This window comes from Passer domesticus, chromosome 7 (assembly GCF_036417665.1).
Source record: "Passer domesticus isolate bPasDom1 chromosome 7, bPasDom1.hap1, whole genome shotgun sequence".
Classification (NCBI taxonomy): domain Eukaryota; kingdom Metazoa; phylum Chordata; class Aves; order Passeriformes; family Passeridae; genus Passer; species Passer domesticus.
The window spans coordinates 901,880-928,334 of record NC_087480.1 but is presented as its reverse complement, the minus strand read 5'-3'; the positions used below and the strand labels follow the sequence as shown (position 1 = coordinate 928,334).

The 26,455-nt window shown below is 62.9% G+C and overlaps 3 protein-coding genes across 6 annotated transcripts; 1 reads left to right on the top strand and 2 right to left on the bottom strand.

The window, feature by feature from the left end:
• Window positions 1-48: 48 nt before the first annotated feature.
• NOX1 (NADPH oxidase 1) lies at window positions 49-16,981 on the bottom strand. 4 transcript variants are annotated; one of them, XM_064426451.1, is made up of 13 exons: window positions 16,864-16,981; window positions 3,611-3,706; window positions 3,132-3,242; window positions 2,971-3,055; window positions 2,753-2,895; window positions 2,495-2,676; window positions 2,171-2,309; window positions 1,980-2,072; window positions 1,590-1,816; window positions 1,348-1,510; window positions 1,115-1,261; window positions 781-905; window positions 49-603 (listed from the first exon to the last, which is right to left on the bottom strand). In XM_064426451.1, exons 1-13 carry the CDS (start codon window positions 16,900-16,902, stop codon window positions 477-479), a joined length of 1,677 nt encoding a protein of 558 aa, XP_064282521.1. In that variant the 5' UTR covers window positions 16,903-16,981; the 3' UTR covers window positions 49-476. The 4 variants fall into 4 exon arrangements, with proteins under 4 accessions (XP_064282521.1, XP_064282519.1, XP_064282520.1 ...); XM_064426449.1 differs by lacking the exon at window positions 16,864-16,981 and adding an exon at window positions 5,141-5,688 and having other exon boundaries at window positions 3,132-3,192; XM_064426450.1 differs by lacking the exon at window positions 16,864-16,981 and adding an exon at window positions 4,718-5,649.
• On the bottom strand, window positions 5,803-16,998 carry XKRX (XK related X-linked). Its single transcript, XM_064426453.1, has 4 exons — window positions 16,864-16,998; window positions 11,307-11,661; window positions 8,551-8,810; window positions 5,803-7,114 (listed from the first exon to the last, which is right to left on the bottom strand). Exons 2-4 carry the CDS (start codon window positions 11,597-11,599, stop codon window positions 6,369-6,371), a joined length of 1,299 nt encoding a protein of 432 aa, XP_064282523.1. The 5' UTR covers window positions 11,600-11,661; window positions 16,864-16,998; the 3' UTR covers window positions 5,803-6,368.
• A 2,395-nt stretch (window positions 16,999-19,393) lies between these two features.
• Window positions 19,394-25,732, top strand: ARL13A (ADP ribosylation factor like GTPase 13A). The gene is made up of 9 exons (XM_064426378.1): window positions 19,394-19,452; window positions 20,499-20,569; window positions 21,356-21,596; window positions 21,868-21,973; window positions 22,642-22,760; window positions 22,843-22,936; window positions 23,018-23,201; window positions 23,513-23,614; window positions 23,877-25,732. The coding sequence occupies exons 1-9, from the start codon at window positions 19,394-19,396 to the stop codon at window positions 23,951-23,953; spliced, it is 1,053 nt and encodes a 350-aa protein (XP_064282448.1). The 3' UTR covers window positions 23,954-25,732.
• The last annotated feature ends 723 nt before the right edge of the window (window positions 25,733-26,455 follow it).

Genomic DNA, 26,455 nt, shown 5'->3' with positions numbered 1-26,455 from the left:
AGGGGCAGAGCATGGGCTCCTCTGTACCTGCACAGCTGAGTCACCACGGAGGCTTTCATTACAAAGAAGAGGAAGTTTAATTTATTCTTGTACAAAAGAGTGTTTAAACCCTGAGGGGCAGGTTTGGCCCCTGACACCTGCGGGGATGCCCATGTCCCATCCCCATGCAGTGGTGCTGCCCAACCCGCTGGGCTCCCACAGCTCCCTGCTGCTCCAGCAGCATCACAGAACGTGGCTCTGCTGTCCCAGTGGGGCTGGCTGGAGCTGCAGGCTCTCTTGCTTCATGAGGACCTCTTGGACACCAGGACAGGCAGGCAGCAGTCTTTGAACCTGGAAGTTCTCACAGAGAGAGTACCTTGCTGTGTGTTGCTTGGCTTCAGTGCATGCCCAGATGTTCATCCCTGGCCTTGCTTTGGAAAGGCCTGAGGCAGCACAGTCAGGGTCCGTGCCTGCTGGGGTGCCAGCCTCGCTGCCACTTAAAAGTTTTCCTTGTTGAAGTAGAATTTGACCTTCCTGGGGTCCAGGCTGGAGTGTTGGTGACAAGATTTCTTCAGGCTCCTTGCCAGGGCCTCTGGCCCACAGAGGAACACACCGACCACTGACCTGCAAACACACGGGCATGTCCATGCCAGGTGGGAGTTCAGGGAAAGGGGATTTAAAAGCTGTGTGAGCTCCCTGCCCGGGATGGCACACCTCTCCCAAAGCCAGCCCAGTGCTGAGTGCCAGGGTAGAGGCCGTGCCTCCAGCTCCAACATCCCGAATTCCGTGCTCAGCTCTCACCTGGGGTGGGCTGCAGCCACCGCTGCAAACTCCGTGTTCCACATGGGCCGCCCGAAGATGGTTTTGTGCCTGAGGCCCGTCACTGTGTCCGTGGCGGTGTCAAAGTGCAGTGCCACGTTGTTGGCCTGGGCAGGCAGGGATGGTGAGAACCCCAGGCACCACCCGTGAGCCCCCCTCCAGTCCCTCACCACAGACCAGCACCCATGATGATCCCACCAAGCACTGTGCTGGACTTTGTGCCTAAAAGCCATGGTCATGCTTGCCCTGCCCTTGCTGCCCAGCTTGCCACCCTGTGCCCCTCTCTTGCAGCCATGCCAGCCTGTGGTTGACTCACAATGCTGGTGTCCCAGCCAGTGAGGAAGAGGCGGTAGGTGAGGAAGTCTGCCTTGCCCGACTCGGCCATCTTCTGCTCCAGAGAGGCCAGCAGGTCGTTGAACCAGGCAAAGGCTCCTGTGTCCCGGCAGAGCCAGTAGAAATAGATCTGGGATACAGGGGGAGAGGGATTGCTCAAGGTGGAGCAGAGCCAGAGGAAGCAACCCACAGCTGGTGCCATGGCATGCTCTGTACCTTCTTGGTCTTGAGGGTCTGGTCAGCCTGCTGGAACTTGTACCAGACAGACTTGAGGATGGAGGCGAAGGGGGTGACGCCGATGCCCGCGCCGACCAGCATGGCCACCTCGTACTGGAACACGTCTTCACTGGCCGTGCCAAAGGGACCATCCACCTCCACCCTGGCCAAAGCAGGGTCTGGGTGAGAGGCACGGCCTCCCCAAACCCCTGGCACGGCCTGTTGGGCACTCCCCAGCCTACCTGGGTGTCTGCACTTGGAAGGTGTCGATGAGACGCTCTGTCCAGTCGCCAGCTGCCCGGATGTGGATGGAGAAGAAGTCCTCCTCGGGTGCAGAGGTGAGGGTGAAGGGGTGCCACTCCAGCGGGGAGATGGCGGGGCAGTTGACAAAGATGTACTGCCCCACCTCCATGCAGAAACCCTTCTTCTGCATCTGCAGCTCCAGCACGCGGGCAGGGTGCATGACCACCTGGGGCATGGGCAGGGCTCAGCGCCCAGCCTGGCCCCTGTCCCTGGGAAGGGGCTGGGCCTGTGGCCCCTGCCCGCCTCCCCACGGCCACCACGGCGAGGGGCTGTGGCTCCTGACTCCCAAGGGCAGGAGCTGGCAGAGGAGCAGGCTCCTCACCACCCACCTTTTTGACAACCACCTTCTGCTGCGCCCGCCAGACCCGCAGCATCCGCTCAAAGACGTAAAGGATGATGGGGGCAAGAACCCACTTCCAGGACTGTGAAGGTGTATGAGAGCAAAGGATTGGGCAGGGCCAGGGCAGGCCAAGGGCAAGGGGAGAGCTTCTCCCCCAGAGCCACCCCACCAGTGCCCTACCTCGGCAGGGATGCTCCCGAACTCGGGGTCAGTGCAGCACTGGTGGGTGCAGTTCTGCTCCCGCCGCGTGAGGTACTCGGCGCAGTGAGAGGGGTGCACCTCTGCCATGCTCTGCTCCGTCTGCCCACGCACCAGCCCGCTGCAGGGAGTGAGGATGAGCCCAGGGGCCAGCTCCTGCCCCAGCCAGGGCTGAGCCACACGGCGTGAGGCCAGCTGGGCTGGTGGCAGCTCACAGCCCCGCTGCACTGTCCCCACGGCTGCCCCGCCAGGGGCTGTGTGCACTGCCCTCGCCGTGCTGCCCTGGGCAGTGCTGAGGAGCCTTACGCGATGCCGTGGATGACGAGGCCGGCGAAGTAGACGAGGAAGAGGTGGTGTGTGTACCAGAAGAGCTCAAAGTAGTTCCTGCGGATGAACTCGGTGGAGGACGTGACCATGAGGATGAGTGCCAGCGTGATGATCACCCCCGTGAGCCCCGGGATGGTCGTGAAAGCCACGTACTCGACGGTCTGCAGGGCAGCAGGGAGGGTTAGGGGCGCAGGGGACAGGCGCTGCTGGGCTGCTGGATGCCAAGGCCACACTCACCGTCTGGTTGGAGTGGATGGGGTTCAGCCACTGGCTGCCCTGCAGGTGCATCTTGGAGAGGACAGCAGGGAGGCTGCTGTCAGCGGCTTGCTGGCTCTGGTTGTAGCGCTCCAGGTTGAAGAGGTGGGCGATGGTGTGCACAGCTGGACAGGGGACAGGCAGTCAGCCACCGGGCAGCTCCCAGTCCCCGCTGTCACCCCATCCCAGTGCCGGGGTACCTGTGAGCAGGGCCAGTGCGTAGGCCACCAGCTTGTGGAAGGTGAGGTTGTGGTCCAGCTGCTTCCTCAGCGTCCGCCTGCAGCACTGCAGAGAGGCAGCGGTGTCAGGGTGGCACAGGGACGGGGACGGCCACACTGGCTGTGCCACCACGGGCACTCACCGAGCAGGTCCCGCGGAGGAAGGAGAGCAGGTTGCGGCAGACGGGCAGCAGGATCAGCATGCTGTTGAAGTTGAGGCACTTGGCTGATGCTCGAGCCCATGCCAAGGCAGACTGGGGAGAAGAGAGGGGTGAGCACCACTGTCCTGGCGTGCTGTGCCAGGACCGGGCCAGGATGGGGCCAGTCAGTGCTGAGCTGGGCTGGGAGCTGGGATGGAGACTGGCATGGGGACTGGGAGAGGTGAGCTAGGAGAGGACTGGGAGGTGCTAGGCTGGGCTGGGATGCTGTTGGGCTGAGACCAGACAGGGATCAAGGCAGGGACTAGCATGGTGCAATGCCACGGCGTGGGATGGAATGATGGTGGGCTGGAGAGAACAGAACGTGAAAGGGGTGTGGGATGTTGCAGCCCCCACCCCACGGCAGCAGGGCCCCCAGGGGCTCGTGTGCCTGGGCAGGCAGGGTGCTGTGGGGAGCACCTTACCCCGAGGATGGCCCTGGTGTAGAAATAGCGCTCGTCCCGGTCAAAGAACAGAAAGTAGTAGGTGAAGAGGAAGATGTTGATGCCCAGCCAGGCTGCCTGCGGGGGAAAGTCACAGCCTCGTGAGTGACCCTGTCCCGGGAGCCTCCCACTGCAGCACTCAGGGCTGGGCGCAGCCAGAGGGTGTCAGGACAGACAGCATATCTGTCCTGTTTCCTGGTGAGCTGTCCTGTCACGCACAGGGCTGGGACACGGGGTCAGAGGTGGGGAGAGGTGTGGAAGTCTTGCAGAATTGCTGTCTTGTCACACAGTGCCCTGTGCATCAGCCGTGCACAAGGAAGGAGGAAAGGCAGGAGCAGGCACACCCGTGTAACGGGAGGGAAGGCAGATCCAGAGCGTGGTCAGGACTGCGTGGGAAACGTTCTGGGGGAAGGAAGTTGCACGGGGAGCTGGCTCACCTGGCCCCACTGTGCTGCTGTCCCCTGCCTAACCCCACTGCACCCCACGCTGCCGCCTCTCACAGCCAATGAATTTTTACAGAGGTCCCAAAAAAACCACCCTGCCATGTATTTGTTTTTTGGCTGTTTTCTTTTTCTTTTTTAAGTAACTGAAAAAATGAAAATAGCCCAACTGTCAGTAAACCCCCATGTTCCCTTGCATTCACAGCTCCCCACACAGCGCAGAGCAGCTGATGGGTGCTGGCCAGGCAAGCTCTGTTACACCAGAGATGCTGCAGCACAGCGCTGGCAGATGGTCCCCACGGTGCCAGCTCCTCACCCTGCCACGACTTCTCACAGCATCCTCCTCCTCTCGCAAGGGGAGAAGAGGCACGTGGGAGGCTCCCAGCCAAAGTGGCCAGGCAAAGCAGCAGCATTTTTAACTTTCCCAGGACCCCCTTTCCCTTGAGCTGTGTTTTCCCCAAGCCTTCAGGTTCCAGAGCCCATCATCCCTCCCTGGCTGCCGGGTCCGCGGCTCGGCGCGCAGGGGGACGCTTGGCGAGCAGAGGGATGCTTGTCTCTCCCAGAGCCCAGCCCCGGGGCAGCTCAGCAGTCCCCACGTCCCCCACGAGCCCCCAGCATCCCCAGCAGAGCCCCAGCCCCACAGACTCACGAGCACGGCGGCTGAGAACCAGTGGTTGACCAGCCAGTTGCCCATGGTGCGCTGTCCCGCGCCCGCCGCCTGCCCGGCGCTTTATGGAGGCAGCGGGCGGTGCGGCAGCCCGAGCGGCAGCCGGGGACTTTCCCTGAGAAGAGTTTAAGGAAATGCCGGTGGTTTCAAAGGCCACCTGCCGGGAAGGCAGGGCTGACCTGATTCAACACCAAAACAAGCCCGTTGTGCTGGCCAGGGATGGTCCCCTGAGAGATCCCCCCACGGCTGGGTCACACAGCGTGGCTGGCTGCTCCTCCTGGGGTTTTGCAACCTCTGAGGACAAAAACGGGCTTTTTTTGTAAGGCAGGAATGTCCTGGGAAGAAGTCATGGAGGATCCATGCTGTGCCTGGCTCAACAGCTCTGTTGTCCCTGGCCTCCCTCACCAGCCTCCACTGCCCATCTTCCAGGGAAACACCGAAGGAAGAGAAGCTCCTGGGGTCACGGCGCTGCGCCGGTGCCAGGATCCAGCCCGGGCATCCATTACAGGTGAGTCAAGACTGAGCACCAGGGTGCTGCACCTCCATGGGCCCCAGGGCTGAGGAGCATCCTCAGTCCAGCACCCAGACTGAGCTGACCCCAAAAACGGGTGCTGGGGTGGGGGTGTCACACTCCTGGTTTGGGGCCAGGATGCTGGGTCCCACCAGCACCCACTGCACTGCTGTGCCAGCCTTCCCCTCCTGCCTGCCCCCCACGGCAGGGTCCTGGCCCTGGGGTGTCCAGTGCTCCAGCTGGGAATAGCAGCCTGCTCGGGGCCCCTGAGCCTGGAGGAACAGGTCGGACAGGCTTGCTCCTTGCTGGCATGCTGCTCTCTCCTGGCCTGCAGCCACGGCCGAGCTGACGGAGGCGCAGGATGGGCCAGCCCCCATCCCACCACGCTCCTCAGCCTCCACAGAGGGGCTCCCCACCCCACTTCCCACTGGCACAGCTCCATTTCGGTGCCTGTGAAGGACAGTTTTACATGGACAGCAGGTGTGTGAACCCATGCCAGCCCCTGGGACGGTCCCCACCCTCCGTGTGAGTCACTGCCAGCACCCAGACTCGCAGCCACAGCAAAGTTTCTTTACTGTTAGAACAGTCCCAGTGGCACCCGTGGCCCGAGGTCACCGTATGCACCATAGCAGCAGCTGGGGTGTTGGGGCACCCCCGGGGCTGTGCCCCATGTGGCAGCCAGCTGGCAGGGGCAACTGGCTGGGCACCCCATGAGCCGTAGAATTGTAGAATAGTTTGGGTTGGAAGGGACCTCTAAAGGCCATCCAGATACACTCCAGAGATGGGCAGGGACATCTTCAACTAGGCCAGGCTGCTCAGAGCCCATCCAACCTGGCCTTGAATGTTTTCAGGGACGGGACATCCACCATCCCCCCGGGCAACATGTGCCAGTCCCTCACCACTCTCCTTGCGAAAAACTTCCTTATGTCCAATCCAATCAACCCTCCTTCATGTCCATAGGAGCGGTCCTGAGCAGGCAAGCACACTCCTGTCCCCCTGCCCCCGAGGGGACGCACTGGGACCTGCTGCCACCGCAGCACCAGGCAGCACTCGTCTGTGCCACGAGCATCCTCGGGCAGCCCGGTGCTGCCCGTGCCCGTGCCCGGCTGGAGGAGCCGGTGCTCACACAATGCTGTGCCTCACGCCGGGCTCCGCGGGCACCTCGAGGCACAGCGGGGTCCCGGGCGGGTGCCGGCGGCAGCACACGCAGTGCAGGAAGTCAGCGACGTTGTGCCGGAAGAGCTGGCGGCAGGGGTGCAGGTACTGGAAGAACAGGAGCATGAAGTAGATGCCCAGGCAGTAGCCCAGGAGCAGCTGCAGCACCAGCAGCGCGGTGCAGACGTTCTCGTAGACGTCGGTCTTGAAGAAGTACCAGAGGACGACGAGGGCCGTGTTCTCCGCCAGCCGCGCCACGTAGTACACGGCCAGGCGGCCCCAGTTCTGCGACTTGTCAATGAGGTCCCGGTCGGCCAGCTTCAGCTGCACGGCCGACCAGCAGAACATGTTGATGCTGGAGTAGAGGAGGGTGAAGGCGCACAGCACCACCACCGTGCCCAGGCGGCTGAAGTTCTTCTCGATGTTGTCAGGCAGGCGGCTGCCGCTGCGCCAGAACTGCACCCAGGGCAGGAAGAAAACCACCAGGAGGTTGGCCAGGGCGATGGGGATGATCCAGTGCTTGAAGACGGTGCTGAAGAGCACGAGGACGGCGATGCGGGTGGAGATCTCCAGGCTGCGCCACAGCACGATGCACAGGAAGGCCAGCGGCCGCAGCTGCACCTTGTAGTCATCGTACTTGACCTGGATGGCCAGGATGTTGCAGACGAGCGCCCCGTAGGTGACTGACACCAGGCACACGGCCATGAGGACGGCTGCAGAGGGACACGGCAGCCCAGTCAGGCAGGAGGAGACCGGGCTGTGCCCAGCCTCTCCACTGCCTGGGTGCAAAGTGTGGGCTGACAGCTCCGGGTGGGACACCTGGGGTGCCCGTCCTGGTGAGAGGTACAGGCTGCCAAACACCTGGGCTCACGGCAGAAGGCTCAGCGTGAGCACTGCCAGAACAGCTCATGGGTGGTGGTGACAGCCCCTGGATGGTGGTGACAGCCCCCGTGATGAGGTGGCTGCTGGCAGCAGGAGGCTCAGAACCCAAAGGTTCTCCCTACACCAATAAAACACAAGCCTTGGCCAAACCATTTCTGTGGCTGGACCATGCCCCAGCCCCGCTGCCCTGTGCAGGAGATGCTGCTCAAGGGTAAGCAGGGCACAGCCAGTGCTGCGAGGGCCCCTCTGCCTCCATCCCAGCCAAGAGCTGCACTGTAGCCCCAGAGTGTCCCAAGAGCCAGCCCCATCCCAGGGCTGCAAAGCCAAGGTCATTTATGGGAATGCCAGCAGCTGCTCACATTCAGCACAGCCAGGAATGCCATGGAGAAAAACAGCAGAGTGCAGCTGGTCCCATCCACGGTGGCTGCCAGCTGCAGGGCTGAGCTGGCACTGCAGCTGCGAGGGAATCACCCAAAACACATCACTAGGTGTTTACTTCCTGCATCTACTGCTCGAGCAGCACTGACATTCATCCTTCCTGTGCATCTGCAACTCCCCAAAATGCCTTTGCAGAGAGCTGTGGCAAATTAGGGGCTTTCTGTGGGGCATCTCCTGTGCTGCCCTTTTGCTGCAGCTGCTGTGGGCACAGATGGCAAGGTCTGGGCTCCCAGCACTGCTGGGAGAGTGTGTGGGTGAGGGCAGCTCCTCCACCCAGCACTGTAACTGGAATGGTGCAGGAGCACACCTGCGTGCCCAGCTCGGTGCCAAAATGGGAGTTAAAAGTTTGCTCTGGCATATCCACCCCCGAGCACACAAACATCCTGGGAGCAGCAGGGGAGCCTTGGAGTGGGAGTGCTGGGCTGGGAGCTCGGGCTGCTGGAAAATGTGCAGAAATAAATACAGTGGGGGGACTTGAGGGAAGCCAGAGCCTGTAGCTAGATGGGAAAAAATGAATGGAGACTGGAGCAGGCTAGGACAGGGACCTGACCCTGCCATGAGACATGGCACTGGGTGGATGGCTTGGTTCTGGAGGGCAGATACGAGCACGGGGCTGGGAGCAGAGCCTGGCACCTCAGCCATGCCTGCTCTTTCCCACTTTGCACCACTGCAAGCAGGAAAGCAGAGAGCTGATGAGTGCCCAACATCTCAAATGTGGGCTGTGCCTCACATTTAGGGGAGCCCACTGGAAGCTGTAGCTTTTTGGATTCCCATCAAGGAGCTGCCAGGGTGCCATGGTGGGGCTCCTGGGGAGGCACGTGGCCCTTACCTCGGGCAACAGGGACGTACTTCTCCAGGACGCTGATGTAGAGCTGCAGGGTGAGCTGCGGCGTGGAGCCCAGGAAGGCCTGGATGACGGCCATGCGCTTGAAGGCGTTGCGGTGCGTGGCCAGGCGGCGCTCCGAGTGCCCCACCTCCTGCTCCATCTCCACCTCGTAGCCCTGCCGCAGCCGCCGCTTGCGGGTGATGGTCACGTAGGGCTCCTCCTCCCTCCCCGACCAGCAGTACACCACCAGGGCCTCCACGCACCTGTGGGCACACAGGAGCTGCCAGCCTGCCAGCCCTCCTGCCGCCCCGCTCCAGCACCTCCAGCATGCCCAGCCCTGCTCCTGCTGAGGGCAGCCCCGCTGCTCTGGGCAGCTGCCCAGCAGTGCTGTGGGCACACCAGCACCATGGGGATGCCCCGTGGCTGCTCCTCTGCTCCAGCTTTCGGGGTGGTCGTGGGTAGCAGGGTGTAGCTATGATATTTTATGAAAAATCCTCTGCTAGGATTTTTCCCGTCCTGAGGAGCTGAGACCCTCAGGAAAGAAATGGAAACAATAACTGTGTGCTGCTGTGGAATGCAACAAGTGCATCTTCCACTGGTCCATGTGGATTGTTTTCAACTGATGGCCAACCACAGCCACCTGTGCCAAGGCTGAGAGCAGTCACAGGATTTTGTTATACATTCTATTCTATTCTATTCTATTCTATTCTATTCTATTCTATTCTATTCTATTCTATTCTATTCTATTCTTGTTCTTTGTAACCTTCTGATCATCTTCTCTCTCTGTTCTTTTAGTATAGTTTTAATGTAGTATTTTAATATAATATACAACATAATAAATCAGCCTTCTGAGAAAAATGGAGTCAAGGCTCGTGTCCTCACACATGGGGTGTTCACCTCAACAGCAGGGGGGCAACAGCTGCTCCAGCGAGGGGTGAAACAGCTGCTGGAAGAGGTGCAGCACCCAGGGTACACAGCAGCGACTGCTGGGAGCTGCAGCTACAGGAAGGTGTTAATCACCCTTGGGTTCTGTTTTCCCAGCTGGCAAAAACCTCTGCCTCCAAGCAGAGGCGAAAGAAACTCTGAAGTATCAGAGCTGAGTATCAGAGCTTTCTTTGATCTCTCCTCCCGAGCAGAAGAAGGCTCCCACACTTCCTCCCCGGTGGGGACAGCAGGAAGGAGGGCGCAGGGTGAAGCCGTGTGTGGCATGGGCAGATAAGGCAGTGCTTCCGCAGCCCCTCTCTGCAGGCCCCAGGGTGGGCAGGGCTGGCACTTTGTGCTGTGCCTGAAGCACAGGGGACCCCAGCCCCTCCACAGGGCCGTGGGGTGGCTGTGCATGGCCAGAGGGGATCAGCTCGGCTGCTGCCTGGGGACCAGCTGGCTCTGGGACCAACAGGACACCATTAGTCATGAGTGCTTATCAGGACAGCACAAACTGCTTGTACCAAACCCAACAGGAGGGAGGGTTTAGCATAAATTCTCTGGACAGATCAAGCCAGCACTCATGGCTCATTGCAAACTCTGATGGGAAAACAGTTTCATCCCGAAGGCCCAGCTTGAAGGGTAGTCCCAGCTGGCTCCCAGAGCCCTGCAGACCCTCTCAGCAGGCTGGGCTCCACCTCCAGCCCGAGCAGCTGGTTCTCACAGCAGCTGGGCAGCACCCACCCGTCCCAGGCAGCCTGGCTTGGTGTGGTGAGAGTCCCAGCACTGCTGTGGGCCAGCACAGGCTGGCAGCCCGAGGCAAGGCCCCCGGGTGGCTCTGAAGCTGAGCCAGGGTGTGGGGACACATGTGGAGCGCTGCCTGTTCCGGTGACAGCGGCAGCACGGAGCAGCCACGGTGGTTCTGAGCCCTGTGCAGCAGGAGCCCAAAGCGTGGCTGCTGCCATGGCAAGGAGCCCCGTGCAGGAGGTGGCTGTGCCTGCAGTGCCTTCCCACCGAGCAGGCTGCCCGGGTGATGGCAGCCCGGGAGGAACCGCAGCATTCCCAAGGAATGAGGGATCAGCTTGGGCAACACCCACCCACCCCCTCACCGCCCTCTTGCCAGCACAGCCCCGTGCCCCACAGCTCCCTTGGCAGCCCCCTCCTGCAGCCAGCTCTTCTCCATGTCCATAACCCCTCTGGGTCCCGCTCCCGGCCCTGTGCAGGACACCCCAAGGACCCCACCACGTGCCCAAAGGTTTGTGACTCGGGCCAGGTGCTGTGGCCACGTCCCGGCAGCCTGTTTCAGAGCCGCACCACCCTCTCTCTGGCTGTAAAACATTTTCCTGCTATCTAATCTGACCCTCCCCTGGCCCAGCTCCACACCACGTCAGGATTCACCCTGGAGCACCCACCGGGGAATCCCCCCTGGGCTCCCAGCACGGGCACAGCCAAATGATGGCAAAGCCAGGAGGCTGAGTGGATCGCTGGCTGCCTCCCGGACCCCGGGCAGAGCTTTCCCAGCAGCTGGGACACCCAGGCTGCCAGAGCCGCGTCCTGCCCGGAGCGGGCTCCGGCAGCAGGAGCAGCCACGGCAGCCCCGGCGAGCCAGGGGTCCCCGCGGGCCGGGAGCAGCAGAGACGGGACCGGGGGCCGGCAGGAGCAGCGCCGGTCCCGGCGTGCCCGTCCTGCCCGGCACCGCTCCCGGCTCGCACCGCTGCCCGCGCCCCTGCGGGCTCCGCGCTTTGGTGCCGGGGTACCGGGGGTACCGGGGGGTACCGGGGGTACCGAGAGATACCCAGGGGGTTCCCGGGGGTGCCCGGGGTCCCCGCCGCTCTCACCTGATGATGGGCCCGAGCTGCAGCAGGTGCATGAGCAGGACGAGCGGGCGGTCGCGGCTGAGGTCGCGGTGCACGAAGATGAGGGTGAGCTGCACCAGCACGGAGGGGCAGAGCACGAAGAAGACGGTGAGCGCCAGCCAGAAGCGGTCGTCGGAGTGGCCGTAGGAGAGGCAGAGCACGGCGGCCGCCGCGCCCTCCCCGCAGAAGAGCGCCGTCGAGAAGACGATGCCGAGCGGCAGCTTGGCCCGCGACGGGGCGGCGGCGGGCGGGCAGCCCCCGCTCGGAGCGTCCATGGCGGCCCCGGCCCGGCCCGGCCCGGCCCGGCCGCTCAGCCCCGCCGCGGCGCCATCCCGGGCTGCAGGGAGAGAGGAGCGGCTGCGGGGCGGGACGGGGCGGGGCGCGCTCCCCGCCGCACCGGGCCCCGACCGGCGGCCACGAGCGGCCCCGCCCCGGGACCGCGCCGGGACAGCGCCGGGATTGCACCGGGACCGCACCGGGACCGCGCCGGGACCGCACCGGGACCGCACCGGGACCGCACCGGGACCGCACCGGGACCGCACCGGGATTGCACCGGGACCGCCCTGGGACCGCACCGGGACCGCACCGGGACCGCGCCGGGACCGCACCGGGACCGCACCGGGACCGCGCCGGGACCGCGCCGGGGCCGCACCGGGATTGCACCGGGACCGCCCTGGGACCGCACCGGGACCGCACCGGGACAGCGCCGGGACCGCACCGAGCCCCGACTCGCGGCCCCGACCGGCCCCGCCCCGGGACCGCACCGGGACCGCGCCGGGACCACGCCGGGACAGCGCCGGGACCGCGCCGGGACCGCACCGGGACCGTGCCGGGACCGTGCCGGGACCGCACCGGGACAGCGCCGGGACCGCGCTGGGACCCACAGCCCAGAGCCCCCCAGCACCCGCCTGGGGACTCCCCCTCCCCAGACACAGCAGGACAGTCCCCGTGCCACCCCTCGAGTGTGCCCTTGAGACTCCGGAGCCCCCAGGACTTCCCCCATCAAGTCCAGACCAAATCAATTCCTGACCAACACCCAACACCAGCAGCACACGGAGGGTCCCTCCAGGGCAGAATTGTTGGGTAGCCCCAGGGACACGGGGGTCCCACTGTGGGGCAGGAAGGGTGCCAGTGTGGGTGCCAGCCTTGTCTGAACCAGGCAGCTGCCAGAGAGCTGCCGGCACCCAGCAGCAGCTCAGGGGCACGGCCTGACCCAGCTGCAGGGCCAGCAATGGCACCCTATAGCCTGGGATGTGGGAGGGAGGCTGTTCTCCAGGCAGGGAGTGTTCTGGTCTCTTGCAAGGCAGGCTGTGTCAGGGACACCCTTCATGTCCCCTGAGTGCCTGGTGTGTGCATGGAGACTTGGGAACAGTTACACGGGAGATGTATCTCCTGTTTCTGGGATGTTCCTTGTGCTGCAGCAGAGCAGGAGTGCTCTGGGATGTGTGGGCTCGCTGGCAGAGCCCAGCGCTCAGCCCCCTCCCTCCTGTCCCAGCCTGATCACCTGCCCATGGTGGGAACACGAGGCTGGCCGGGCTGTCCCCACCCCCGTGGCCAGGGGGTCCCTGCTGTGCCCGGCTCACGCTGCCCACTCAGCTGCCCCACGCCAGCCAAAAGCACAAAACCCCCAAAGCACACACACAAGTTTTCCCCGTTTCCAGGCTGGAAGCATTACCAGGGCTATTGTGCTTATCAGCAGGAGGGCTGAGAACAAAACTGCCTGAGACTTTGGAGGCCATGCCTCCCCCAGCAGCAGCTCCCACACAGAAGCAGTCCCTGTGCCTGCAGCTGCTCAGAGCTGTTCCTTCCAAGCTGAACAGCTGCTTTGGGAAACCACAAACCCCACGAGCTCACGGGGACTGGCCTGACCGGCAGCGACGGGAGGGCTGTGTGTGACCACTCTGCTCTGGTATGACAGCCACATACTTTCAAGCTGTTTTTGGAAAAGAGGCTCTCCAAAAAAAACCTCTGGCAGGGCAGAGGGTGAAGGCAGTGCTGTCCGGGCCAACTGGAGATGGTGGCCAGCCGGGGTGGGAGCTGTGCACGGGAGCAGCCGTGCCTGGCTGGGTGCTCAGCCAGAGACAGCACATCCTGTGGCACTGCCAGCTGCACCCACGGCTCTGTGTGAGCAGCAAGAGCAGCGTGCCGCTTGTGCCATTTATGCAATTTCCACTTATCCAAATTAAAAGCATTCCCCAGGAGTCTGGCAGGTCACCAAGCCCTCGGCTGAGCAATGCCTGGGCTTCGACTCATCATATTTTAATTTCAGCTTCCCCCGCTTCATGATGAAATACTTAAGAGCAACTGTTTAAGCAAGCAAGAATTCCAGTCCTGTATCCGTAAGCCCCGGCAGCCATCGAGAGGAATGGAGAGGCAAAGCCTCACAGCAGTTCCCACACCTGTTATTACCCCATTTTCGGTCCCAAGCACGGGGCAGCAGGAGCTGCTCAGCTGTGAGTCACCTGTGCAGCCTGACCCCACCTGGCTGCTGCGCTGTAAACAGCAGACAGCCCATAAAGCGATGTGGGTCACAGATAGCACCAGCACAGCGCCTGTCCCGCTGCCACTCCCTGTGCTGCCAGCCCCACGCCCACAGCTCTGCCTGCCAGCCCAGCTGGGGCTGCCCTGCCACAGAGGAACTGCCTGAGCCAGGGCAGCCACAGGCCAGCAGGGCCGTGCTGGGGACGTCTGGAGGGGTGTCCTCTGCAGGGCTGCGTTCTGGAGCAGCACGGCTGCTGGCTGCTGGCTGGCCCTCACTGGGGAACCTCCCAGCAGCAGAACAGAAGCATCCACCCTGGGCTGGTGGATGTGAAGTGACCTGCAATCACAGAGTAATGGAATCACACAATCATGGAATCACAGAATCATAGAATAATGGAATCACAGAACCACACAATCATGGAATCACAGAATAATGGAATCACAGAATTACAGAATCACAGAATCACAGAATCACAGAATCACAGAATCACGGAATCATGGAATCACAGAATCATGGAATAACAGATTTCACAGAATAATGGAATCACAGAATCATAGAATCACAGAATTCACAGAACTCACAGAATTCACAGAATCATGGAATCACACAGTCTCCTGCTCTGGAAGGGACCCACAAGGATCACTGGGGATACCCATGGCACCAGCCTGAGTTTCACTACCACATGCAAATGTCAATTTTCCTGTCTCCACAAGTGCCAGCCCTGCCCTGGACAGCATCCCAGCTTCATTAATTTCTTAATCCCAGCCTCCATCATTTTCTGTTTAATCCCAGAGTTCACAGAGCACACTTTGGCAAAGGGCAGTGGTGCTGGTGGCTGCCCACTGTGTGAAGCCACAGGGTTTGCAGTGCAGCTTTCCCAGCCCCCTGGATGTGCCAGGGCGTTTGTGTGTGGGAGCCTGGGCTGTTTGTGGGCTGGGAGCAAGCTTCCTCACCGGCTCTCAGGCTCAAAATAACCCTGTGTGCTTTACACATGCCTGCCTGCCGGCTCCGCTCCTGTAAAAGGAGAAGAGAAAATTGTTTGGAAAAGACGGGGAGCTCCGAGCCAGACTCTTAAAGGGCCCAGGTGGGGAGAGCTGCCAGCGTGCTGCCCCAGCTCTCCTCTCCAGGACCCAGAGCACACACCACTCCCGGTGCTGGTTGGAACATGCCGAGCGCTGCTGCCTTCCCAAATATAGCCCTGCACGCAGAGGTGGAGGCAGCAGCTGGGGGGGGGATGGCCAGGCTGCCTGGGAGCTCCTCAGGGGCACAGCCCGTGCTGGGATGCAGCACCCAGCTGTGCCCAGGCACGTGTGGCTCGGCAGAACCCCCCTGTGCTGGGGGAAGGGGCAGCCAGTGTCCCCCAGCCGGATGGGTGTGTGGCAAGGGGCAGTTGTGTCCCCTCAGTGCAGCCCTGCTGTCCTGCTGGCAGGGCTGGGAGGTTCCCAGGAATCTGTGAGCTGGGAATTTTTGACTTACTTTGGAAGTAGCTTTGCAAATGGCTGGCTTCCACAGCCTAAACTGTTTGGATTTTGCCTTGCTTTCACAGTAACTCAGCTGTGTTTCTCCCTGCCCCAGCAGTCTGTGCAATAGTTTCTGGTTGGGGAAATATTTATTCCATTTTCTCCATCATGCGCCTGCTTTCACCACTCCAGTTCCTCATCCAGCCTCCTCTGACCCTGCTGGGAGAGAATCTGGTGTCTGTGCTGAGCACCTCACCCCTCCAAACCTCCCTGGAGGCTGTCCTGGGCCCACGGGATCTGGGCAGGGGCTCGGTGCTGCCAGAGCCAGGATCTCAGGCACAGCACAGGCCACGTCAGCTGCCCCACACTTCAGTTCTTTAACAGGAAAGCAGAGCTACCTTTGGGTGCACTCACAGATCTTTGTGATAATTACACATTTTGAAGTCGTGCCTCCTTGGCTCCAGTCCCAGCACAGGCAGTGGGTGATGCTGTAACACTAAACCAGGCAGGAAGAGTTAAAATTACCTTTAATTAACTGCCTGCCCTGGTCCCTGCTGTAAGAGTATACAGCCCTGGCACAGGGCTAACCCAGCCAGGCTGTGCCTGCGTGTGCCCAGGGCATCCTGGCAGGCAGGAGGAACAGACACTCTCCTCTCCCCCTGGCAGGAAAGCAGCAGGAGCTCCAGAATGATCTCAACAGAACCACTGCAGGAGCCTGGGAGGGCTTGGCCGTCTCAGGGGCTTCCCAGAGCTCTGGGCACAGGGCAAGGACCAAGGAGGCAGCTTGTCCTGCAGCAGGGAGCAGAGCAAACGGAGCGCTCAGGCACAAGCCTCTCCCCGAAATTTGTGTATGCTTTGGCTGGGAGCTCCCTGCCAGGAGCTGGGTGAAAAGCAAACAGCCCCCTGCCTGCTTCCTGCCCCGACACAGAGGGGTGGTACCGGCCAGGGGGAGCAAGGAACACTCTGCAAAACCATCTCCCTTACCCAAAGGGGCTCGGGAGTGGTTGCCCACAATGTTTGCATGGCAGTGGGGTGCAAACCATCCTCTGTCCCCGGTGCCACGCCAGCGAGCCTCCGGGTGCCCCAGTTCCTCACCCACAGGTCTCGGTGTCACACGCTGTAAATATCCCGTGTTCCCAGCCTGGCTGCGGGGCGTGTGCCTGTAATTAGCTCTGGGGATTTGGGAGCTGGTGTGATCCGGGGTTATCGTCAGCCGCCGGCGCTGCGCTGGGATTTAAAGGGACAATGCGGCTGTTTGCATTCCTGCCAGCTCAGAGCGCTGTCATGTGGCACATGGAATAGAGAGACGAGTCTCTCCTCCAAGCCTGTGTGCGCCCTTGCCCACCACAGGTCCCGTTTTGGGCAGGGTTGGTGTGGTTCCAAGCAAAGCAGAACAGCTTGCTAATATTTCTGCCAGGCCTCTCTGGGCTCTGCCATCACCTTGGCTGTGGTGCCAGCTCCGCTCAAGGCTCTGCAGGCATTCCCTGTCGCCCTGCCCGCTGTGCTCCCTTGCAGACCGCCATGCCCCTGTCCCCAGCCGTCCCCCAGCTCTGCTGCCAGCCCGGGTGCGGGGTGGGTTCCCCGTGCCCGTACTCACGGGGTCTAGTGCAGCCAGGGCAGGGCAGCCCGCGCCCATCCGCGGTCCCTGTGCTGTCGCCTCGCCGCCTCTCCCGCGGCTCTGCAGCGCAGAAACAGCCCCAAAGCACGTGCTGAGCGATGCCAGGGCCTGGCAGCCCCTCGGGGCGCTGCCCTGCCTGGGGGTCCCGCTGGCACGGGCAGCACTAGAGGGTCCAGCCCGGCGCCCTGCCCGGGCACGCTCTGCTTGCAGCCCCGGGGAGGAACATCTTCATTTATCTGCCGAGATAACAAATCCTGCCTTGGAGTTTCTCACCTGGCAACAGTCACCAAGGAAACGAGGGTGGCTGCTGCGGGTCCCCTGGCACGCCTGGGGAGGCCCTGGGGAGGGTGTGTGGCTGCAGCCTGGCACAGGACCCGCTGCCCCTGCGAGGGCACAGGGCCAGCTGCCCGCTCGTGACCTGGGCTCAGGCCCGGCAGAACTCACATCCCCGTGGGCTTGGCCCTCGTGCCGCTTCCCCGGGGCTGGGTGTGGGTTTCAGCAGCTCTGGGTGGATTTTGAGGTTTTCCTGGCTGTTGATCCCGGTGTGTGCATTGGGAGGTGTGAGCTGGAGCTGCCTCCGGCTCCTGGGGGTTTCCCTGTCCTCAGCTCCGGTCTGATCAGGGATTTTGGACACTTGTTTTGAAAGCAGTGGCGCCCCAAGTGTTCAGAGATGTCTGGAAATCCATTGGTGCCGGGGGGAAATCAGATCCTGCTGCCCCTCGGGAAGCTGAGCCACTGCCTGACACATGGCACTTCCCTATTTATAGCACCTGTACTCATGGTACAGCACTCTCCTGTCCCTGCGGGGCTGGTCCCTGGCAGTGCCACCCCTACACACAGAGGCAAGAGCTGACAGTTGGAGCGAATAATTTCAGCCCTCATACAGCTAATTCTGAAAAAAAAAAAAAAAAAACCAAAAACAACAAAAAAAAACAACAAACAAACAAACAAAAAAACCTGAAAAACCACAGCCCCAGTTGTGTGTGAACCTGCCCTGGCCACTGCTCCCTGCAGGCTGCTGGCACAGGCACACACAGCCCAGGAAAGGCCACCAGGATGGGACAGGGAGGTGCTGCCACTGCCCCGCCATCAGCAGCACCGGGGTGACCAGTCACCCCAAACATGGCATCTGGCTGTGGTATCAGAACAGCAACTTCATCAACCATTAACCACGCATGGCTGCGTGCCCGTGGCATGGAACTGGGGCACCTCCCTCGCCGGGACAGGTGCTGAGCTCCCAGCAGTATCTGGGGCTGGGGAGAAGGGCTGGGGCTGGGGAGAAGGGGCTGGGGATGGGGAGAAGGGCTGGGGCTGGGGACAAGGGGCTGGGGAGAAGGGTCTGGGGCCATGTCTGTCCTGGGCTTGCAGCCCTGGGGCCAGGGCAGTGTCAGCACTCATGGCTGGTGCTCAGCAGGTCGAGGTGGTGCTGCTCGTGCTGAGTGGTTTAGCACAGACTGATGTGAGGCTGCAGGCTCCCTGCTTGCTCCTGGGCATGGCTTTTGGAGGATCTTTGTCCCTCTGGACTCCACTTCCCCCACCCAGGTCTCCTGCAGCTCAGACATCCCTGTGTGACTTCACACATCAGTGGCAGCGAGCCAGGGAGGGCAGCTCTGGCTGGGAAAAGAAGCAGGAAACCTGAGAAGCAAGATAAGAGCTTCAGAGCTGAAGATCGAGGAGCTGGTGCTTTTCTTCCTCCACTCTCTGCCCTGTGGTCTGAGGGTCCCCCATTCCCTGCTGCCAGGCAGGCTCCTGCTGGGGCTGGGGCTGTTTCCAGGAGCACGGGGCCTGCTGCCACTCAGTGCCCTGCTGGGGCACAAAACACAAGCAGGGAGCAGTGATGCCCCCCAGCCCGGCTCGGGGGGACCCTGGGCGGGCAGCAGAGCTGTGCACACGTGAAGTGTGTGCTCCTTGCAGGGGCTGCAGGGAAACAGCTCAGGGATCAGGCAGGGGGAAGGCAGAGAGGCTGCTCCTTAGAGGAGCCCCTAACTCACGGCTGCCAGGCAGTGTCCCCAGCACCTGGCACGTCCAGCAGCCACGGGGACAGCAGGCTGCAGTGGGCTGCAGGGTCAGTGCCGTGCCCCCAGCGTGGCAGCAGCCCCAGCACAGCCTGGGCTGACCCAGCGGGATTAGGGAGCCTGCAGGAGGAAGTAATTGAAATCCAGATTAGGTTGAAGCGGCTGCTACGCAGAGGGCGTGTGAGCAGAGGCTGTGCAGGGGGGAGCAGGTGAGAGGCTGAGTGGCAGCCCTGATGTGAGGGGCACTGGGAGCAGCCCTGTGCCCATGGGGTACTGCCCAGGATGGATTTTTCTCCAGGCTTGGCTGGTGCACACCAGAGAGAAGGCAGCGGTGCCGTGCTGTGGGACAGGGCACCGGGGATGAGATGGTCCCTGCCGTGAAGAGACAGCCCGGGCAGGAGGCTGCAGCACAGGGACACACTGGGCTGAAGCACGGGGACACTGTGCTGGGCTGCTCGCTTCAGAGGCCACCCCTGTGCACAGGGCTGCAGACCATGTTCCACCTCTTCTCCCACTGCTGGTCGTGGCTGCAGGCCATACAGGAGCCCACCAGGTAGGTGCCTGTGCCCACCCCCGGGGCTCCCAGGGGTGGCAACATTTACCTGTGTGTTTAGGAGTGTCACCAGCGTGGTGCAGGGAAAGGCAGGTCCCGTGGCAGGAGCTGTCCCCACACTGCTGAGCAGGGCACACGGGCGTCCTCGCTGCCCTGCAGCGGGCAGTCCTGGCAGGCAGGGACACAGGCTGGGCAGGGATGGTGCCACGGGGATTTCAGCCCTGCAGGGTCAGCAGCTCTCCAGGAAAGCTGGGGAGGGTGCACTGGAACACCCGCCGTGTTTGCATGTGTCAGGACATGCAGGATAATTCCCTGGGACAGCACTGCAAGGGGGTTTATGGTCCTCTCCCTCCAGAGAGGACAGCTTTCCTTACCTGCTGAAATTCTGGAGGTGGGGCTGTGCCACCTGCACTGCCGTGCAGCCTGGTCTGTGTGTTTAGGGAAGAAAATGGTATTGCAGATAACTGTAGTGGCTTGTCAGTGGCAGAGACAATGTTGCCTGTGTGGCTCTGGTGGATCACGTTGCTGGAGAGTGGCCAGGACTGTTCAGCAACAGGAAAAACACCTGAGTCCAGGCAGAGGCTCATGAAATCATCCTTGCAACTTTCCCTACCTGTGTATACTCAAATTTTACTGCAAGGAGTGTGTAATCATTGTCTGCATGTAAAGCAGAATCATGCTGGTGTGTGCATGTAATTTCTTAATCCTATTTGCTTTGAAAATAAATCCTTGCATAGGAAGCACCTTGGAGGCTCTGCAGCGTGGCTGTCCCATGGCATTGGGGTGGCACCCGTGCCTGTCCTCACCCTCTGCCCTGCACCAGGGATCGTCCCTGCACTTGTCCCCAGTGAGACAGAGCCTGTGTCACTGTCCTGCCCCTGTGTCATTTGTCCCCAGCTCAGACAGAGCCTGTGTCGCTGTCCTGCTCTGTCCTGGCTGAAATGCAGTGCCGTGGGCAGGCTCCTTTGCCTGGGGCCATGGTGGTCACTGCCCCCCAAGGAGCACAGCCGTTCCTGGGGTGCTCCCCTGCTCTTGTCCCTCCCCAGGAAGGTGACCCTCCTCGTCATGGGGCTGGACAACGCAGGGAAAACCTCCGTGATCGCGGACATGGAGAGAGGTGAGCGGCAGCAGCCCCGTGTCCCCTGCAGCCGAAGGAGCGAGGCTGCCGAGCCCAGGGCAGCCCCGGGGAGGGCGCAGGGCACGGCCGAGCCCGGGCAGGGGCAGGAGGGGCAGGGGCGGGAGGGGCAGAGGCAGGAGGGGCAGGAGGGGCAGGGGCAGGGGCAGGAGGGGCAGGGGCAGGGGCAGGAGGGGCAGGGGCAGGAGGGGCAGGAGGGGCAGGGGCAGGGGCAGGAGGGGCAGGAGGGGCAGGGGCAGGAGGGGCAGGGGCAGGGGCAGGAGGGGCAGGGGCAGGAGGGGCAGGAGGGGCAGGAGGGGCAGGAGGGGCAGGGGCAGGAGGGGCAGGGGCAGGAGGGGCAGGAGGGGCAGGAGGGGCAGGAGGGGCAGGAGGGGCAGGGGCAGGAGGGGCAGGAGGGGCAGGAGGGGCAGGGGAGGCAGGAGGGGCAGGGGCAGGAGGGGCAGGGGCAGGAGGGGCAGGAGGGGCAGGAGGGGCAGGGGCAGGAGGGGCAGGAGGGGCAGGAGGGGCAGGGGCAGGAGGGGCAGGGGCAGGAGGGGCAGGAGGGGCAGGAGGGGCAGGAGGGGCAGGAGGGGCAGGGGCAGGAGGGGCAGGAGGGGCAGGAGGGGCAGGGGGGGCAGGAGGGGCAGGGGCAGGAGGGGCAGGAGGGGCAGGAGGGGCAGGGGCAGGAGGGGCAGGAGGGGCAGGAGGGGCAGGGGGGGCAGGAGGGGCAGGGGCAGGAGGGGCAGGGGATGCTCCCGTGGCAGCTCCCCGCGCTCTCCCCGCACGCAGCGCTGGCCGGGGAGGTGCTGCCCGCGGCGCAGCCCGGCCAGAGCCGCCTGCGGGTGGACAGCTTGGAGGTGACGCTGCTGGAGCTGCGCGGGGCACTGCGCGCCTGGCGCGGCCACTGCAGCCGGGCACACGGGCTGCTCTTCGTGCTGGACTCCGGGGACCTGGCACGCATGGAGGAGGCCCGCAAGGTCCTGAGCCGCGTGCTGAGCCATCCTGACGTCTCCGGGAAGCCGCTCTTGCTGTAAGATCGGGATGCAAAATGAGAGCTGGGGCAGTGGGACCCTGCGGCGGGGATGAGGGGATGGGGTGCCCCGGGAGCTTCGGGGGTGCGGGGACATGACCCCAGCAGTGCTTAGGGGATCGGAGCACCTGTGGTGAGGAGGGGGCTCCGGTGCCGGGCGAGGCTGGGGCAATGCTTCACCCAGCCTCAGCCAGGCGGGTTTAAAGCACACAGCGCCCTGGCGAGGCACGGGGGCCGCGCTGGCGGTGACGGCCGCTCCTCCGGGCCGCAGGCTGGCCAACAAGCAGGACACGGCGGCCGCGCTGCTGCCCTGCGAGCTGATCGAGCGGCTGAGCCTGGAGCGCCTGGTCAACGAGAACCGCTCTCCGTGCCGCGTCGTGAGTGCCGGCCGGCTCCCCGCTCCCCGCTCCCGGTCCCGTTCCCTCTCCCGTTCCCGTTTCTCCTCCCGCTCCCGTTCCTGCTTCCCGCTCCCGCTCCCGGTCCCTCTCCCGTTCCTCATTTCCCGTTCCCTCTCCCTCTCCTGTTCCCCGTCCCTCGTTCCCGCTCCCGTTCCCGTTCCTCTCTCCCACTCTCGTTCCTGTTCCCGCTCCCTCTCCCGTTCCCACTCCCGCGCCCGTTTCCTCTCCCTCTCCCTCTCCCTCTCCCTCTCCCTCTCCCTCTCCCTCTCCCTCTCCCTCTCCCTCTCCCTCTCCCTCTCCCGGTCCCTCTCCCGTTCCCCGTTCCCCGTTCCCCGTTCCCCGTTCCCGGTCCCTCTCCCTCTCCCGGTCCCTCTCCCTCCCCCGTTCCCTCTCCCTCTCCCTCTCCCTCTCCCTCTCCCTCTCCCTCTCCCTCTCCCTCCCTCTCCCTCCCCCGCTCCCTCTCCCGTTCCCTCTCCCTCTCCCGTTCCCTCTCCCTCTCCCTCTCCCTCTCCCTCTCCCTCTCCCTCTCCCTCTCCCTCTCCCTCTCCCTCCCCCTCTCCCTCTCCCTCTCCCGGTCCCTCTCCCTCCCCCGTTCCCTCTCCCGCCCCGGGGCTCCCGCGCTGACCCGGTGCCCCGCGGGTCCGCAGGAGCCCTGTGTGGCCGGGCGGGTGTCCCCGGCCCGCGCCACCGTGCAGGGGCTGCGCTGGCTGCTCCGCGCCGCCGCCGCCCCGGCCCCGCCGGACGCCGCCCCGAGGGCCGCCCGCAGGTGGGTGCGGGGCTCCCGAGCGGGTCCCCGGCCCCTCGCTGCCCCCGCGCTCGCCCTCACCCCGCTGTGCTCCCTCCCGCAGGGACCGGCCGTCCCCCGGGGGCGATGCTCGGGAGGGCGCGGGGAAGGACGGGGAGCCCCGGGCGCTGCGCCCCGCCGGCCGCCTCCTGCCCCTGGTCAGTGAGAGGGGCACCCCGGGCCGGGACCGGCCGCAGAGGGGCCCTGCCGCCCCCTCCTCATGCCCCTTCCCTGCCCAGGAGGAGAGCGCCAAGGGCCCCAGGAGGAGGAAGAGGAAGGTGAAGGTGAAGGTGAAGAAGAAGGGCTTGGGGCAGCCGAGCCCAGCGGAGGAGCCGGGAGTAGGGGCTGCGGGGGGGCTGCTGCTCCCCAACAGGGTCGGGCAGGAGGAGCCCACAGCCATCGGGACGGCCACCCCCCTGCCAGGTGAGAGGGGACAGTCCAGCTCTGCAGGACCCCCAGAGCTACCCCACAGGGAGGCGGCCAGGCCTGGCAGTGTGACCAAACATTGGGGCACTGGTGCCCGCCACCTCCAGCAGCTCTGCTTGCAGGTCAGCCGAGTGCAGAGCCAGCACAGGAACCCAGGGGGGAAGGGAGATTCATCTGGGCATCTCCACAGGGCACGGTGCATGGCAGCAGTGGAGGACTGCACACCCACAGTCCTCTCAGCTGGTTTGGTGACAAAGGCACCCTCGCTTAGGTGTGTGGTGCCTGAAATTTTGTGTTTCTCCATTCAGCACAGGGTATGAAAAAGAAAAAAAAGAAGAAAATCAAGAATAAAATCAAGTCCCGGGAACCTTCTCTGGAGCAGCAGCGTGAGGAGGTCTCAAGCACCTTTGGTTGGTATTTCTCAGCACAGATTTTGCTGACAGCATCAGGGGTCTGGCTGCTGGCAGCGGGCTGTGAGCTGGGCAGGGACACTCGGCCATGGGGGCACAGGCAGGTGCTGCTGGGGCTGCTGTGCAGGCAGGTGCTGCTGCCTCTGCCGTGGGCTGGCATGCAGCTGGAGCTGGGTTGTCCTTGCAGCCCTCACCCAGCACGGGCTGCCAGCTGGGCCCTGGAGCCGGCCCCAGCCAGTGCCCGAGTGCTCCGTGTCCCCAGATCTGTACCGCCGGGCGATGCTGGCTCTGAGGATGAGGCAGGAGCAGAGGAAGCAGCCGTCGGCCATCGCCCCCTGAGCAGGGTCCCGCAGGAGCCAGGCTGCAGCGGCGGCGGGCCCCTGGCTCCGGCAGAGCTGGGAAATGGTCCCGGGCATAAACAGCATCTTTGTCCCCCGCGCGGCTGGAAAGCCAGGGATCCGAGGGGCGAGCCAAGGATCCACAGGGGCGAGCCAAGAGTCCCTTTGTAAGGCTGGCAGCTTCTCTGGCAGCCGGGATGCAAACCCAGTGAAAAGGGAACTTGCCGCCCCCTGTTAGTATTCCGTGGAAAACTCCGTGTAAACCCGGATTGTCTGCGGAGGAGAGGAAGATCGAGCAAGCCCCAGGGGGACAGCTTGTCTCTTGAGCTGACCTGTGCCCGGGGAAAGCTGACCTGGCCCGGCACTCCCTGCTGCTGCCTGGCACGGCCTCGTTCCCTGCCGGGGAAGGAGGGAGGGCAGCCCCAGGTGCTCTGCAGAGGAGCTCCACATCTGGCAAGGCTGTCAGGACCCGCTTCACGCACCGGAGGAAGGTGATGCTGTGCTTGTGCCGCCCGTCAGTGAACATTTCAGCTCAAAGGCAGCTGGTGGCGGAGGCTCCATCCCCTGGAGCGTTCCTCCTGACCCTGCCATCCTTCCAGGAGGGTCACTGTCGCCGGCAGCCTGGCCCCCTGCTGCCCCGGGTGGTCCCTGCCGTGAGACGGGAGCAGCAGCAGCACACCTGCCCGAGCTGAGCCTGTGTCACACCGTGTGTGCCAGGGCAGCAGCAGCACACCCATCCCAGCCCATCCTGTGTCACACCATGTGTGCCAGGGCAGCAGCAGCACTCCTGTGTCACTCTGTGTGTGCCAGGGCAGCAGCAGCACACCCATCCCATCCCAGCCCGTGTCACTCTGTGTGTGCCAGGGCAGCAGCACACCCATCCCAGCCCAGCCCGTGTCACTCTGTGTGTGCCAGGGCCGTGCCAGCGGGCTCTGGGGGTGCCTGGCTGGCAGAGCTGCCCCAGCCCTGGGAACACTTCAGCTGGAGTCCAGGCCTGGGTGGTTTCTCCTGTCACCTGTGGAAAGCAGAGCTGGAGCCTGGGGTGTGCGTTGGTCACCTCTGCTCCCGCGGCACTCATTAACTGCTCCTGTGGCACTAATGAACAGGCACTGCCTCTGCAGCCCGGGCAAGGCAGATCACTGATGCCCTTCCCTTGGCAGGGCTGGAAGGGAAAAGAAGAGAAACTGGCTGCTCTGCCTTGCCAGCCTGCCATAAAGCTCTGACTAACTCTGCTGTATTCAGCTGCTGGGGACTCCAAGGATTATTTGTGAATAAACTGTAAATAGCAGCAGCAGAAGTTCATATCCCTGTAAATACAGCACTTTCTGTAACCCTTGTCCCAGTCTGGTGGAGTTCCCTGGGATGTGGGTGCTGTGGGTACAGGGGAAAGTGGGGACCAAAACGAGATGGTGGTGAGGGGTACCCTCCCATGAATTTGGGTTTGTTGGAAAATGCTGGGCTCCAAACGTGCAGCTGCTCTGCAGAGACACACTTTCTGTCTCTTGTGCACATCAACAGCTTTCTGCAAGGAGCCAGCTGGGTGACACAGCCCTGCTTTGCATTTCAGCACTTGGATGTTATCTAGCATTTCCTTCCTTTGCCGTTCACAGAGCAGCTGACTCAGGAGTGTCAGGGTAGGCAAAATATTGTGCCTGCTCCCAGCAGCACGGTCGTGGTGCCTCAGCCTGGGCTGTGGCTGCATTGTTGTACAGTGCTGTGTGAGCTCTGCATTTCTGCAGCTCTTGGTGCTGCTCTCTCCCAGACCCACGTCTGCCTGCAAGGTCAGCAGCAGCTCTCTCCACAGCCTGGGTCCTTCTGAGCCTGAAGGATGGAGAGAACCAGAGGTGGAGGGAGGGAGGGAGGGAGGGAGGGAGGGAGTCTGCACCTGGCTGAGCTCTGCCGAAGTTCGTGGCTGTTTGTGTGCTGCCAGGAGAAGCTGAAGAGATGTTTCAGCAGGTGTCTGTGGGAATACACCTCCCACCTCCTCATACCAAGGTTGCTTTGCACAGTGGGATTGTTTTCTGGTGGCTGTTATCACTCTCAGGATTTAAACGTGTGTGCTGAAGTTTAGTGAGACTACTGCTCTTTTGTTTAAACACTGCCAAGCCCCCCTGGGCACAGCACACCACCAGTCCTTCCAGGCAGCACAAGGCCAGCAGAGAGCCTGGAAGATGGGTCCAGGCTGTCAGCCCCTCTGGTTCCACCATGGCCCTGCTGTGCTTTCTCCAATGACATTCAATTCCACCTTCTGCCCGCTGGCTGGCCTTAGCCAGCAACTTCACTTTATGTTATGGCCCCCAGAAGAGGATGGGGGATGATGTTGACTCTGAAATCTCCTCTGAGAGCCCTTGATTTGCCCCACACACGGGCAGGGCAGGAGGTTCCCATGGCCAGCTCTTGTTGAGAGTCCAGGCGCCTCTGCTGCTCTACATCCACTGCTGTGTTGTCTCAATAAAACTAAACTGTGTGGGTTTCCCATGTACATTAGAGTTCCAGGGAGTGG